The 14,059-nt window shown below is 68.6% G+C and overlaps 1 protein-coding gene across 5 annotated transcripts in view; it reads right to left on the reverse strand.

Annotated features, from left to right (window-relative positions):
* Positions 1 to 522: 522 nt before the first annotated feature.
* Positions 523 to 14,059, reverse strand: part of PSD4 (pleckstrin and Sec7 domain containing 4) — a 42,571-nt gene continuing 29,034 nt past the window's right edge. For 4 of the 5 annotated variants that reach the window (XM_075911018.2, XM_075911014.2, XM_075911017.2 and 1 more), the window contains exons 6-16: positions 13,551 to 13,631; positions 12,098 to 12,210; positions 11,490 to 11,548; positions 10,108 to 10,197; positions 8,974 to 9,017; positions 8,190 to 8,356; positions 7,752 to 7,822; positions 6,965 to 7,110; positions 6,067 to 6,211; positions 2,357 to 2,500; positions 523 to 1,068 (exon numbers count right to left, since the gene is read on the reverse strand). In XM_075911018.2, coding sequence (XP_075767133.2) covers positions 817 to 1,068; positions 2,357 to 2,500; positions 6,067 to 6,211; positions 6,965 to 7,110; positions 7,752 to 7,822; positions 8,190 to 8,356; positions 8,974 to 9,017; positions 10,108 to 10,197; positions 11,490 to 11,548; positions 12,098 to 12,210; positions 13,551 to 13,631 — 1,312 coding nt within the window. In that variant the 3' untranslated portion in view covers positions 523 to 816. The remainder of the gene's footprint in view (positions 1,069 to 2,356; positions 2,501 to 6,066; positions 6,212 to 6,964; positions 7,111 to 7,751; positions 7,823 to 8,189; positions 8,357 to 8,973; positions 9,018 to 10,107; positions 10,198 to 11,489; positions 11,549 to 12,097; positions 12,211 to 13,550; positions 13,632 to 14,059) is intronic. The other variant, XM_075911019.2, reaches the window with a different exon arrangement.

Consider the following 14,059-nt stretch of genomic DNA (forward strand, 5'->3'; position numbering starts at 1 on the left):
AAGGGGTGGGGGAACCTGTCTGGTCCCAGCTGTGCCCCCAGGGGATGGAGTAAACCTGTCTGGTCCCAGCTCCTTCCCCCAGGGGGTGGGGGAACCTGCCTGGCCCCAGCTGTGCCCCCAGGGGGTGGGGAGCCGAGTGCCTAATGTAGCCAATGGGGCCAGACACAGTTTGGGCCTGATCCTGCCCCACTGTTGGCTCCAGCTGCGGGCTCAGGCCCAGGGCAATGGGGCAGCCAGGCCTGTGGGCCCAGAGCTCTGGCTGCCCCTTTCTCCCCATAGAATCCCAGGGCTGGCAGAGTCCTCAGGAGTCATCGGGCCCAGCCCCCTGCCCAAGGCAGGACCAACCCAATTCAATCAGCCCAGCCCGGGCCCTGTCCAGCCGAGACTTAGACCCCTCTAGGGATGGAGATTCCCCCCCTGCCCAGCGCTTCCCACCCGCCTAGGGAAAGAGTTTCCCTAATCTCCAACCCAGACCTGCCCCCCGCAGCGTGAGCCCGTTGCGCCTCGTCCACACAGCCCGGGGACAGCACCACGCTCTGTTTATTGCTCCAGCAGCAGCGAGTCTCTCAGAACAGAGTCAGCAGCTGGTGCATGGGTGGGGGGTTTGGCGCCCCTGGGAGAAGGATCCGGCGCCGGGGAACCCAAAGCCCAGCTCAGCCAGCAGGAGGCACCACAATGCTGGGACACTGGCGCCACCTGGGGGCTCTAAGCTGTATGTGCCGCCCTGTCCCTTGGGCCACAGGTTCAAGTCCGGGCGACAGCTCGTACCATCTGCGGGGGCGAGTGCCCGGGGGGCGCTGGGCGCCCCGGCGGGGGTCACAGCAGCTGCTTGTTGCGCTTGGGGATGATCTTGCGGACTGTCCGGCGCTCCGAGATGTTGCGTTTGACCTTGACTCCAGTGGGCGCAGGGTCCAGGTTGAGCGAGGGGCTGGAGTGCGACTTGGTCAGGCCCAGGCCCTCGTCGGCCAAGTCCAGGCCCCCCAGCCGGGCCTCCCACTGCTCGAGCTCCTCGGGGCCCCCCTGCAGCCGGGCCTCCAGCAGCCTCACGTAGGTCTCGTAGCGGCGTTTCTGTGGGTGAGGGGCTGCGTGAGCTCGGGGTGCCAGGCAGAAGGACGGCCCAGGGCAACCTGAGAGCTTCCCTTCAGTGCTAGGTCCCCTCTAGTGCCACATGGGGCGTCGGGGCCAGCCTGACGCCTCCCACCCAGACCCCCTGTGAGGTAGTGGGGGTGCCTTGCTGGTTTCTATGCTGGCTCTGGGGTAACCCCCACTGGCTGCTGTCGGTACCACGGCCCAGCAGGACAGGGGATGAGTCATTATGCAAAGAGGGTCTCAACCTGTCTGACCAGCTACCCCCCATGGGGAGAAACAAAGGGAGGTGGATGCCGCCCCTGGCCGGGGGGCAGGACTGGAGGAGAGTGAGTTAGTTTCTGTCTGGGAGCATGGAGGAAGCAGCCTCAGCAACAGGCTGGGGGGTTTAGAAGCCGAGACACCCCCCCTTTTCAAGGGGGGCTGAGGCATCCTAGGCCTGCCCTGTAACCAGATGACATCTGTGCTGTGCTGTATCCTGGAGAAGCAATAAACTCCCCCTGTTCTACCGGCTGGTGGAGTCTGTTCGTGCCATTTCGGGGGTGCAGGAGACGGGGAAACCCCAATGCGCCGTCACACCCCCACCCGCCCCATGCAGAGCCCCTCCCCCACCCTCTGCAGCCCTGCGACCCCCCGACACAGACCCTCGCCCTGCCCCCTGCCGAGCCCCCAACCCCTCTGCAGCCCTGTGCCCCCCACCCAGGCCCCCACCTGCCCCCTGCCAAGCCCCCGAGCCCTCTGCAGCCCTGCACCCCCCACCCACACCCCCACCTGCCCCCTGCTGAGCCCCAGAGCCCTGTGAAGCCCTGAGCCCCCCACCCAGACCCCTACCTGCCCCCTGCCGAGCCCCTGAGCCCTCTACAGCCCTGCACCCCCCACCCAGACCCTCGCCCTGCCCCCTGCCGAGCCCCAGAGCCCTCTGCAGCCCTGCGCCCCCCCACCCAGACCCCCACCTGCCCCCTGTTGAGCTCCCGAACCCTCTACAGCCCTGCACCCCCCACCCAGACCCTCGCCCTGCCCCATGCCGAGCCCCCGAGCCCTCTGCAGCCCCGCGCCCCCCACCCAGACCCTCGCCCTGCCCCCTGCTGAGCCCCAGGGCCCTCTGCAGCCCTGCGCCCCCACCCAGACCCCCACCCGCCCCCTGCCGAGCCCCCGAGCCCTCTGCAGCCCTGCGCCCCCACCCAGACCCCCACCCACCCCCTGCCAAACCCCATGGCCTCAGAGCCGTCCTCCTGCGCAGGAACCCCGAGCTGGCCCCAGCCATGCCCACCTCGTAGAGCAGATATTCCTTCTTGAGCCGATACTCCTCCAGGTCGCGGCCTCGGCCCCGCTTGTCCGGCAGGTTCCGCTGGTGCTCGCCGAGCTCGTCCGTGAACTTGTCCATGCAGGTCTCATGGGCCTGGTGTTGCTCCTCCTGCCGGGACACAGGCTCAGTCCCGGGGCCCCAGACGCTGAACAGACGGGGTGGCCACAGCAAGCAGCCAATCCCTTGGTCCAGGCCAGGTCTCCCGGGAGCTCAGCCATTCACCGTACGGTGCCCGGCTGGGCCCACAAACCCGAGGGGGTAGAGGCTGTGCCCACAGGGGGACTCGCTGAGGGGGCGCCCTGCCCCAGGCCCGGGTGGCAGCAGGGGGCTCACCAGGGAGCTGTGGCTCTGCGCCGTGCCTGGGGGCAGCAGGGGACTCGCCAGGGAGCTGTGGCTCTGCGCCGTGCCTGGGGGCAGCAGGGGACTCACCAGGGAGCTGTGGCTCTGCGCCGTGGCTGGGGGGCAGCAGGGGACTCGCCAGGGAGCTGTGGTTCTGCGCCGTGGCTGGGGGGTGGCAGGGGACTCGCCAGGGAGCTGTGGCTCTGCGCCGTGGCTGGGGGGCGGCAGGGGGCTCACCAGGGAGCTTTGGCTCTGCGCCGTGGCTGGGGGCGGCAGGAGGCTCACAGGGAGCTGTGGTTCTGCGCCGTGGCTGGGGGCGGCAGGAGGCTCACAGGGAGCTGTGGCTCTGCGCCGTGGCTGGGGGTGGCAGGGGGCTCACCAGGGAGCTGTGGTTCTGCGCCGTGGCTGGGGGCGGCAGGAGGCTCACAGGGAGCTGTGGCTCTGTGCCGTGGCTGGGGGCGGCAGGGGGCTCACCAGGGAGCTGTGGCTCTGCGCCGTGGCTGGGAGGTGGCAGAGGGCTCACAGGGAGCCGTGGCTCTGCGCCGTGGCTGGGGGCGACAGGGGGCTCACAGGGAGCTGTGGCTCTGCGCCGTGGCTGGGGGCAGCAGGGGACTCGCCAGGGAGCTGTGGCTCTGCGCCGTGGCTGGGGGGCGGCAGGGGGCTCACCAGGGAGCTTTGGCTCTGCGCCGTGGCTGGGGGCGACAGGGGGCTCACAGGGAGCTGTGGTTCTGCGCCGTGGCTGGGGGCGACAGGGGGCTCACAGGGAGCTGTGGCTCTGCGCCGTGGCTGGGGGAGGTGGCAGGGGGCTCACAGGGAGCTGTGGTTCTGCGCCGTGGCTGGGGGCGGCAGGGGGCTCACCAGGGAGCTGTGGCTCTGCGCCGTGGCTGGGGGGCGGCAGGGGGCTCACCAGGGAGCTTTGGCTCTGCGCCGTGGCTGGGGGCGACAGGGGGCTCACAGGGAGCTGTGGTTCTGCGCCGTGGCTGGGGGCGACAGGGGGCTCACAGGGAGCTGTGGCTCTGCGCCGTGGCTGGGGGAGGTGGCAGGGGGCTCACAGGGAGCTGTGGTTCTGCGCCGTGGCTGGGGGCGGCAGGGGGCTCACCAGGGAGCTGTGGCTCTGCGCCGTGGCTGGGGGCGACAGGGGGCTCACAGGGAGCTGTGGCTCTGCGCCGTGGCTGGGGGCAGCAGGGGACTCGCCAGGGAGCTGTGGCTCTGCGCCGTGGCTGGGGGGCGGCAGGGGGCTCACCAGGGAGCTTTGGCTCTGCGCCGTGGCTGGGGGCGACAGGGGGCTCACAGGGAGCTGTGGTTCTGCGCCGTGGCTGGGGGCGACAGGGGGCTCACAGGGAGCTGTGGCTCTGCGCCGTGCTTGGGGGGCGGCAGGGGGCTCACCAGGGAGCTGTGGCTCTGCGCCGTGGCTGGGGGGCGACAGGGGGCTCACCAGGGAGCTGTGGCTCTGCGCCGTGCCTGGGGGGTGGCAGGGGGCTCACCAGGGAGCTGTGGTTCTGCGCCGTGCCTGGGGGGCGGCAGGGGGCTCACCAGGGAGCTGTGGCTCTGCGCCGTGGCTGGGGGGTGGCAGGGGGCTCACCAGGGAGCTGTGGCTCTGTGCCGTGGCTGGAGGGCAGCAGGGGGCTCACCAGGGAGCCGTGGCTCTGCGCCGTGGCTGGGGGCGGCAGGAGGCTCACCAGGGAGCCATGGCTCTGCGCCGTGGCTGGGGGGTGGCAGGGGGCTCACCAGGGAGCTGTGGCTCTGTGCCGTGGCTGGGGGCAACAGGGGGCTCACAGGGAGCTGTGGCTCTGCGCCGTGGCTGGGGGCGACGGGGCTCACAGGGAGCTGTGGCTCTGCGCCGTGGCTGGGGGCGACAGGGGGCTCACAGGGAGCTGTGGCTCTGCGCTGTGGCTGGGGGCGGCAGGAGGCTCACAGGGAGCTGTGGCTCTGCACCGTGGATGGGGGCGGCAGGAGGCTCACAGGGAGCTGTGGCTCTGCGCCGTGGCTGGGGGCGGCAGGAGGCTCACCAGGGAGCTGTGGCTCTGCGCCGTGGCTGAGGGCGGCAGGAGGCTCACAGGGAGCTGTGGTTCTGCGCCGTGGCTGGGGGCTGGCAGGGGGCTCACCAGGGAGCTGTGGCTCTGCGCCGTGGCTGGGGGGTGGCAGGGGGCTCACCAGGGAGCTGTGGCTCTGCGCCGTGGCTGGGGGCGGCAGGGGGCTCACAGGGAGCTGGGGCTCTGCGCCGTGGCTGGGGGGTGGCAGGGGGCTCACAGGGAGCTGTGGTTCTGCGCCGTGGCTGGGGGCGGCAGGAGGCTCACAGGGAGCTGTGGCTCTGCGCCGTGGCTGGGGGCGGCAGGAGGCTCACAGGGAGCTGTGGCTCTGCGCCGTGGCTGGGGGCGGCAGGAGGCTCACAGGGAGCTGTGGCTCTGCGCCGTGGCTGGAGGTGGCAGGAGGCTCACAGGGAGCTGTGGCTCTGCGCCGTGGCTGGGGGCGGCAGGAGGCTCACAGGGAGCTGTGGCTCTGCGCCGTGGCTGGGGGCGGCAGGAGGCTCACAGGGAGCTGTGGTTCTGCGCCGTGGCTGGAGGTAGCAGGAGGCTCACAGGGAGCTGTGGTTCTGCGCCGTGGCTGGGGGCGGCAGGGGGCTCACCAGGGAGCTGTGGTTCTGCGCTGTGGCTGGGGGTGGCAGGGGGCTCACAGGGAGCTGTGGTTCTGTGCCGTGGCTGGGGGCGGCAGGGGGCTCACAGGGAGCTGTGGTTCTGCGCCGTGGCTGGGGGCGGCAGGAGGCTCACAGGGAGCTGTGGTTCTGCGCCGTGGCTGGGGGCGGCAGGAGGCTCACCAGGGAGCCGTGGCTCTGCGCCGTGGCTGGGGGCGACAGGGGGCTCACAGGGAGCTGCGGCTCTGCGCCGTGGCTGGGGGCGGCAGGGGGCTCACAGGGAGCTGTGGTTCTGCGCCGTGGCTGGGGGCGGCAGGAGGCTCACCAGGGAGCCGTGGCTCTGCGCCGTGGCTGGGGGCGACAGGGGGCTCACAGGGAGCTGTGGTTCTGCGCCGTGGCTGGGGGCGGCAGGAGGCTCACAGGGAGCTGTGGTTCTGCGCCGTGGCTGGGGGCGGCAGGAGGCTCACCAGGGAGCCGTGGCTCTGCGCCGTGGCTGGGGGCGACAGGGGGCTCACAGGGAGCTGCGGCTCTGCGCCGTGGCTGGGGGCGGCAGGGGGCTCACAGGGAGCTGTGGCTCTGCGCCGTGGCTGGGGGCGGCAGGGGGCTCACAGGGAGCTGTGGTTCTGCGCCGTGGCTGGGGGTGGCAGGGGGCTCACAGGGAGCTGTGGCTCTGCGCCGTGGCTGGGGGGTGGCAGGGGCTCACCAGGGAGCTGCGGCTCTGCGCTGTGGGCAGGATGGGCCGGATGAACTTGCGCTGGGAGCCCACGGCTGCTGGGAAGGGGGGGGAGGAGAACATGGCGGCCACCAGGTTGATGCGGGAGATCCAGGAGCTCATCTCCTCGGCACTCCTAGGGAGGAGAGAGGGAGACATTGGAGGGCAGGTTCTGGGGGAGCCAGTGCCCCGAGGGTTTACCTGGGGGCAGAGACCTTGGAGGTGAAGGCTCTTGGGATGGGTCCCAGGCTGGGCGCAGCTCCCAGGGCTGGGCCGGCAGCGTGCCGCAATAGGGGGAGCGGGCAGCGTGCCGAGTGAGGGGCCGGGGGCAGCGTGCCGAGTGAGGGGCCGGGGGCAGCGTGCCAAGTGAGGGGGAGGGGGCAGCGTGCCAAGTGAGGGGGAGGGGGCAGCGTGCCGAGTGAGGGGCCGGGGGCAGCGTGCCGAGTGAGGGGGAGGGGGCAGCGTGCCGAGTAAGGGGCAGGGGGCAGCGTGCCGAGTGAGGGGCAGGGGGCAGCGTGCCGAGTGAGGGGCCGGGGGCAGCGTGCCAAGTGAGGGGGAGGGGGCAGTGTGCCGAGTGATGGGCTGGGGGCAGTGAGGGCTAGGAGCCAGGGGGCAGTGTGCTGAGTGATGCCTGGGGGGGGGTAGAGTGCCCAACAAGGGGCGGGGGGCAGCGAGGGGCGGGGGCAGCGTGCCAAGCAATGGTCCTGGGGCTGGGCCAGGAGGGCGCTGGCTGAGCCGTGCGGCGAGTCCGGGGCTAGGCCGGCAGCATGCCAAGCGAGGGCGGGGGGCGGCGAGTGCGAGGGACGGCGAGGGTGGGGAGCGGCGAGGGCAGGGGACAGCGGGGGGGGGGCGGCGGGGCGGAGGACGGCGTGCCGGGAGGGGCACTCACAGCGCCTGGAAGAGGAAGATGCGCCAGTCGGCCGTCTGGAGGCGGAAGACGTGCGGTCGCTTGTTGTACTTGCTGGCTCTCTCGGCCAGCGCGTGGTGCACCCCGATCGGCTCCTCGGTTCCTGCCACCTCCACCTGGCTCTCATCCTGGGGGGGCACACGGGGTATGAGCCACGAGGCGGGAACGGGCAGCCCTGCCCGGATCCCCGGCCCCCACGTGGCACAGCCTGTCTGTCCCCACTTCCTGCCCCTGGTGCCCCAGGGGACCCGCCCCCCAGGCTGTGCAGAGACCCTGAGGCCAGGGCATCTCCTGTTCCGTGGACTGGGCTGGGGTCTGCCGGGGCCTCCGACTGACCATCAGAGAGACACGGATCTGAGCCACAAACAGCCCCCACAGCTGTTAGAGACGGTGCCCCAACCATACGGGCTGCTCTCCCCAGGGCACAGCACAGCCCACCCCCAGCCCCATGGCACTCCCCACACTCCCAGCCCCACGGCACAGCCCCCCCCACGGCACGGTCCAGCCCCAGCCCCAGCCCCACGGCACAGCCCCCCCCACGGTACGGTCCAGCCCCAGCCCCACGGCACAGCCCCCCCCATGGCACTCCCCACACTCCCAGCCCCACGGCACAGCCCCTCCCACGGTACGGTCCAGCCCCAGCCCCACGGCACAGCCCCCCCCATGGCACTCCCCACACTCCCAGCCCCACGGCACAGCCCCCCCCATGGCACTCCCCACACTCCCAGCCCCACGGCACAGGCCCCCCCACGCTCCCTGCTGGCATTACCTTGAGGAAGTAGAGCACCATCCCCTTGAGCACCGTGTGGAAGGTTTTCCAGCCTCGCTTTCCCCAGGGCGCTGGAAGGGCAAAGGTCAGAGAGGTTGAGACCCCCCCCAGTCACTCCCCATGCTGGCTGCCCGGCAACGGGTGTCACTGCCCCCACGTTGGTTGCCAGGCAACGAGTGTCACTCCCCCCATTCTGGTTGCCAGGCAACAGGCGTCACTCCCCCCATGCTGGTTGCCAGGCAACGGGCGTCACTACCCCCATGCTGGTTGCCAGGCAATGGGTGTCATTGTCCCCACATTGGTTGCCAGGCAATGAGTGTCACTCCCCCCATTCTGGTTGCCAGGCAACAGGTGTCACTCCCCCCCATGCTGGTTGCCAGGCAACGGGTGTCACTGCTCCACCCCCCATTTGGTGACGAGGTGACGGGTGACACTCACTCTTCTTGCCATCGGCTTCGGCGTGCACCTTGCGGGCGAGCAGCCCCTGCTTGTACGTGGCAGCGTTGGCGTCGTGGGCCAGGGTCAGGAAGGGGTTGCTTTTCTTCCGGCTGGACGGGGTGCTGGGCCGCCGGGGCATCAGGGCGCTGCCCTGCTCCTCCTCGTCCCTGCAGGGGGTGCCAGGAGCTGTCATGCTGCTCCTCCGCCCTCAACCCCCGGTCAGAATGGAACAGGCTGAGGTGTGCCCCTCTTCTCCCCACAGTCAGAAAGGAGCAGACTATGACTCCTGAAAGTCCCTCTCCCCCCACACTTAGAATGGAACAGGCCGTGGCTCTCCCTTACTCCCTTGTGGTCAGAATGGAACAGGCCCTGGCTCTCCCTTGTGGTCAGAATGGAACAGGCCGTGGCTCTCCCTTGTGGTCAGAATGGAACAGGCCGTGGCTCTCCCTTGTAGTCAGAATGGAAAAGGCCCTGGCTCTCTCTTGTGGTCAGAATGGAACAGGCCGTGGATCTCCCTTGTGGTCAGAATGGAACAGGCCCTGTTTCTCCCTTACTCCCTTGTGGTCAGAATGGAACAGGCCGTGGATCTCCCTTGTGGTCAGAATGGAACAGGCCGTAGCTCCTGATCATCTCACCCCACCCACGGTGACTCCCCAGCATGGGGCAGGCCATTGAACCCCGGGGACGGCAGGGGTTGGGCCAGGCCAAGTGGCTCCCAGAGGGACCTTTGCAGGCAGCGGGAAGGCGGGGGGGCAGCCGAGGCTCGGGGGCGCCAGGTACTCACATGGCCCACTCCAGCTTCTCGTTGCGGATGGAGGAGTACAGGGCCTGCGGGGAGACCAACAGCTGTCAGAGGGGCCCCGCCTCCCCACCTGGAGCAGCCACTGGGCTGGGGGGCCCTGCCCAAGGTGGGGCAGTTCCTTCCGCAGCCAGGCTGCCCCTTGCAGGGACAGCCCTGCCTGGCACCGCTGGGTACCCCCGTCTGGTGGCATCACCTTCACAGCAGCCACCGCGCCCCAGGCCCTTCCCTGGCTGTCTCCCCAGGGCCTGGGCTCCGGGATTAGCCCAGCAGGGTTCCTTCTCCATGCCTGGGGCCATGCTGAGCCCCATCACCCCTGCCCCAGGCAGCCTGAGACACTGGGGTCAGGGTGCCAGGGAAAGGTAGAGATGGCCAGAGAGGGTGTATGGGATGGATGGATGGATGGACAGAAAGATAAATAGAGGGTGCATGGGGGGATAGATAGATAGATAGATAGATAGATAGATAGATAGATAGATAGATAGATAGATAGAGGGGGTGTGTGGGGATAGATAGATAGATAGATAGATAGATAGATAGATAGATGGGGGGGTGGGGATAGGTAGGTAGATAGATAGGGTGTGTGTGGGGATAGATAGATAGATAGATAGATAGATAGATAGATAGATAGATAGATAGATAGATAGATAGATAGATAGATAGATAGATAGATAGATAGATAGATAGATGGGGGGGTGGGGATAGGTAGGTAGATAGATAGGGTGTGTGTGGGGATAGATAGATAGATAGATAGATAGATAGATAGATAGATAGATAGATAGATAGATAGATAGAGGGGGGGTGTGGGGATAGGTAGGTAGATAGACAGAGATAGCTAGATGGACGATGTGGGGACAGGTGGCTAGGTAGGAAGAGGGGGTGGGGATAGACAGGTAGTCAGACAGATAGCTAGATGGCAGGCAGGCTCTCTGGGGACGGATGGATGGATGGGTCCGTGGGGGATGGACAGACAGAGTCAGGTGTCTGGGCTGGCTGGCTGGCACAGGCACGGACACGCAGCTGGGTAGGGATTGGGACCCACCCGGCCCTCTGCTGGCATCCAGGCTGGAGGCTCCCCACGCCAGCGGCGCCAGCTCGCCTGGCCCCAGGGCTCGGTACCTTGAGCTGCTCTTTGGGGAAATTCTGCCCGTCCTTCATGCCGTCCAGGTTGGTCACAAACTCGTGGCAGGTCATGCTGCGACCGATGTTCTGCAGCCACAAGGGGGCGACGGCGTCACACACAGGAGGGACGAGCGGGCACGGGCCACAGCGAGAACCAAGCTGTTTGTGCCCACGCGGTGCTGCCCAAGGCACTTGACCCCACCCCCAGGGCAGAGCCACCATGGCTTGGATACGCCGCTGCCCCCAGTCCCAGCCTCACCTCAGGGGAGCTGTGCCGGGGCTATGACACACGGTTACAGCGTGCTTCGTCTGGCCAGCAGAGGGCTGCACCCACTCAGGGCTGCGTCTGGCCCCTCTAACAGCGGCCAAGGCCACAGACCCTGATGGAGGCTCTTGTAGGTCCAGGGCTCCATGGTCCCACACGGTGCGCTGACAGCCCAGTGGACGGGTAGGCCCTGCCCTGCCAGCCGAGGCAGCCTGGCTCTCCCAGCGGCAGGCAGCTCCCCGTCTGTGGCTACCTGGCCCCAAGATCACACAGTGGGAGGTTGTGGCTGGCAGGAGCAGAACCCAGGCGTCCTGGGCCGGGTCTGTGCTGCTGCCAGGCTGCACACAGGCACTCTCGTGCTAACCCATACGTGCAAACAGCCCGTGTCCAGTGACATGCGTGTACACTGTGGCAGTGTGCCCACTCACACTCACAGTATGGAGCCATGACACATGGAGGAAGGACTGTTCTCAGGGCGGACCCTCCCCCGCCCAGGGTCCAGCTGGGCGCCGAGCGCAGGCACCAGGAGCGGCGAGAGAAGGGGCGTTGGCAGGGCCAGGCGCTGAGCTGCCGGGAGCACTGTGGTGGGACGGGGTATCCCCGGAGCAGCCACCAGCGGCCATGGGCAGCTGGGACCAGGAGAGCCCACCACAAAGCGCAAAGCCAGCCAGACCCGCGGGGCAGCTTCATGGCTCTCCCTCCGCAGCCCCTGGCAGCAGACAGTGGCGGGCAGAGCACACGCCTGGGCAAGCCCCAGCCAGCTGGGCATGCACGAGTACGTGCGAGAGCACGGTGCCTGTGTCCGCGCACACACGTCCCCCACCTCCCCGCCACTGCCTCCCAGAACATGCACGGCCACCCCCCGTGCCCAGGAGCCTGGCCTTCTGGAGATGGGCTGAGCCCCAACCCATGGCACACGGGCACCAAGGCACCACCATCTCCTGGATCCCGCTGGTGGGAGGGGACGTCCCTCTGCCAAGCCCGTTCTCCCCCGTGCCTGGCTGCCTGAAACAGCCAGCTCTGGGCACCGCCCTAGTGCCCCAGCCGTGCCACGCTCTGGCATGGGATTGCCGGATCCCCCCCAGAGCCCGCCGCCCGTGCCCACGGGGCTTACCTGCCCATGCAGGTCCGTGTTGAGCAGCATGAGGGCGCAGGTCAGGGTGTGCACAGTGTCTGGGGGCAGAGAGGCAGCAGGTGTTTGGGGGCCCAGGCAGGAGGGATCTGCACAGCCCCTGCCCCTCCAGGGCACAGGCCGCATTGCCCGGCCCCGGGGCAGCTCCTAGCTGCCGTGGCATGGCCCCTCCCTGGACATGCAGTGCTGGAGGGCAGGGGCAGTCCATCCCGAAACGCCTCCATCCCGGGCGCAGGAGCAAACGCCGGGGGCCCAGCCAAGCTCCAGCTCTGCTCACCTGCCCTGTGGTGCGGCACGCTCTGCTTCCTGTCTGGGACTGGCCCCTGGCCTTGGGGCAGCATTAAACAGCTGCCTGGCTCCAGCCCCGAGGTGGCTGCTTTCCAGTGCGTGGCGGCATGCGGGCCCTGAACGGCCCTGTGGGGGCTGGCAGAGTGCGTGGCTGCTATGCCCTGGTCGTGGTACAGGGCCGCTCTTTAGCAATGAAAGGGGTGGGGAAACTGAGGCACACCGAGTCGCATGGGCCCCATGTCGGGCATGTTGGGGCCGGGGTGGGCCAGGCCCTGCAGGGGGAGCGGAGGCGGGGGGCTCACCTGCTGAGGGGAAGGCGTCGGGGTTGCTGAGGTGGTAGCGCTTGGAGAAGTGCCCAAGGATCCGCTCCCGCTCCTGCGTCTCCCCGGTCAGCACAAAGGCCTTGAGGAAGGACCTGCCAGCGCAGAGGAGACGCAGCTGATGCCCAACTGGCTGGACCCTCCCCTGGCCCCCCCCAGCTCCCAGGTGTGTTCATGCAGCTCCCCTCTCCCCCCCCAACCCCCAGGTGTGTTCATGCAGCTCCCCCTGCCTCCTCCCAGTCCCCAGGTGTGTTCATGCAGCTCCCCTCATCACCCCCAGTCCCCAGGTGTGTTCATGCAGCTCCCCTCATCCCCCCAGTCCCCAGGTGTGTTCATGCAGCTCCCCTGGCCTCCCCAGCTCCCAGGTGTGTTCATGCAGCTCCCCTCTCCCCCCCCCAACCCCCAGGTGTGTTCATGCAGCTCCCCTCATCCCCCCCCAACCCCCAGGTGTGTTCATGCAGCTCCCCTCATTCCCCCCAGCCCCCAGGTGTGTTCATGCAGCTCCCCTCATCCCCCCCCATCCCCCAGGTGTGTTCATGCAGCTCCCCTCATCCCCCCCAGTCCCCAGGTGTGTTCATGCAGCTCCCCTGGCCTCCCCAGCTCCCAGGTGTGTTCATGCAGCTCCCCTCTCCCCCCCCCCAACCCCCAGGTGTGTTCATGCAGCTCCCCCTGCCCCCTCCCAGTCCCCAGGTGTGTTCATGCAGCTCCCCTCATCCCCCCCAGTCCCCAGGTGTGTTCATGCAGCTCCCCTCATCCCCCCCCAACCCCCAGGTGTGTTCATGCAGCTCCCCCTGCCCCCTCCCAGCCCCCAGGTGTGTTCATGCAGCTCCCCTCATCCCCCCCCAACCCCCAGGTGTGTTCATGCAGCTCCCCTCATCCCCCCCAGCCCCCAGGTGTGTTCATGCAGCTCCCCTCATCCCCCCCCATCCCCCAGGTGTGTTCATGCAGCTCCCCTCATCCCCCCCCATCCCCCAGGTGTGTTCATGCAGCTCCCCTGGCCCCCAGGTGTGTTCATGCAGCTCCCCTCATCCCCCCCAACCCCCAGGTGTGTTCATGCAGCTCCCCTGGCCTCCCCAGCCCCCAGGTGTGTTCATGCAGCTCCCCTCATCCCCCCCAGCCCCCAGGTGTGTTCATGCAGCTCCCCTGGCCCCCCACAGCCCCCAGGTTCTGCCCTGCCCAGAGCTGTGCAGGGAGACGCCCACCATGAGGGGCAACCCAAGGGGGAGGAGGGGTGTTTCTCTGCCTGGAGCTGATCAGCTCTTTGCTCCAATCCCCCTACAAATACGCAGGCTTTGGGATTGTGCTGCAACGCCTGGCACCATGGGGCACCGCTGCCCTCAGCGCGTTCCGATGGGCGTTAGGAGGGGTCACGGCTCTGCCATGGCCCCTCCTTCGCCCCCCCCCAACGCTCCGGACAGGATCGCGGGGCCCTCACCTGAGCGCCCGGTCCAGAGTCTGCCCGCCGAACTGGAAGAAGGCCAGGTACTCCTCTGCCACCTGCTGGCTGAACTCGTTGCTGGGAACCAACACGGGCACCTCAGAGCAGCACGCACCTGAGCCCCCAGCTAGCCCGGAGGGGCTGGGCACTGGCTGCGGGGGGCACCAGCTACTCCAGCCTGCGCCTGCCCCAGCAGGGGGCGCTGTGGGGAGGGGGAGGGGCAGGACACTGGATGCGGAGGGCTCCAGCTACTCCAGCCTGCGCCTGCCCCAGCAGGGGGCGCTGTGGGGAAGGGGAGGGGCTGGGCACTGGCTGTGGGGGGCTCCAGCTACTCCAGCCTGCACCTGCCCCAGCAGGGGGCGCTGTGGGGAGGGGGAGGGGCAGGACACTGGATGCGGAGGGCTCCAGCTACTCCAGCCTGGGCCTGCCCCAGCAGGGGGCACTGGGGGGAAGGGGAGGGGCTGGGCACTGGCTGTGGGGGGCTCCAGCTACTCCAGCCTGCACCT

Source organism: Pelodiscus sinensis, chromosome 28 (assembly GCF_052426305.1).
Source record: "Pelodiscus sinensis isolate ZL-2025 chromosome 28, ASM5242630v1, whole genome shotgun sequence".
NCBI lineage: Eukaryota > Metazoa > Chordata > Testudines > Trionychidae > Pelodiscus > Pelodiscus sinensis.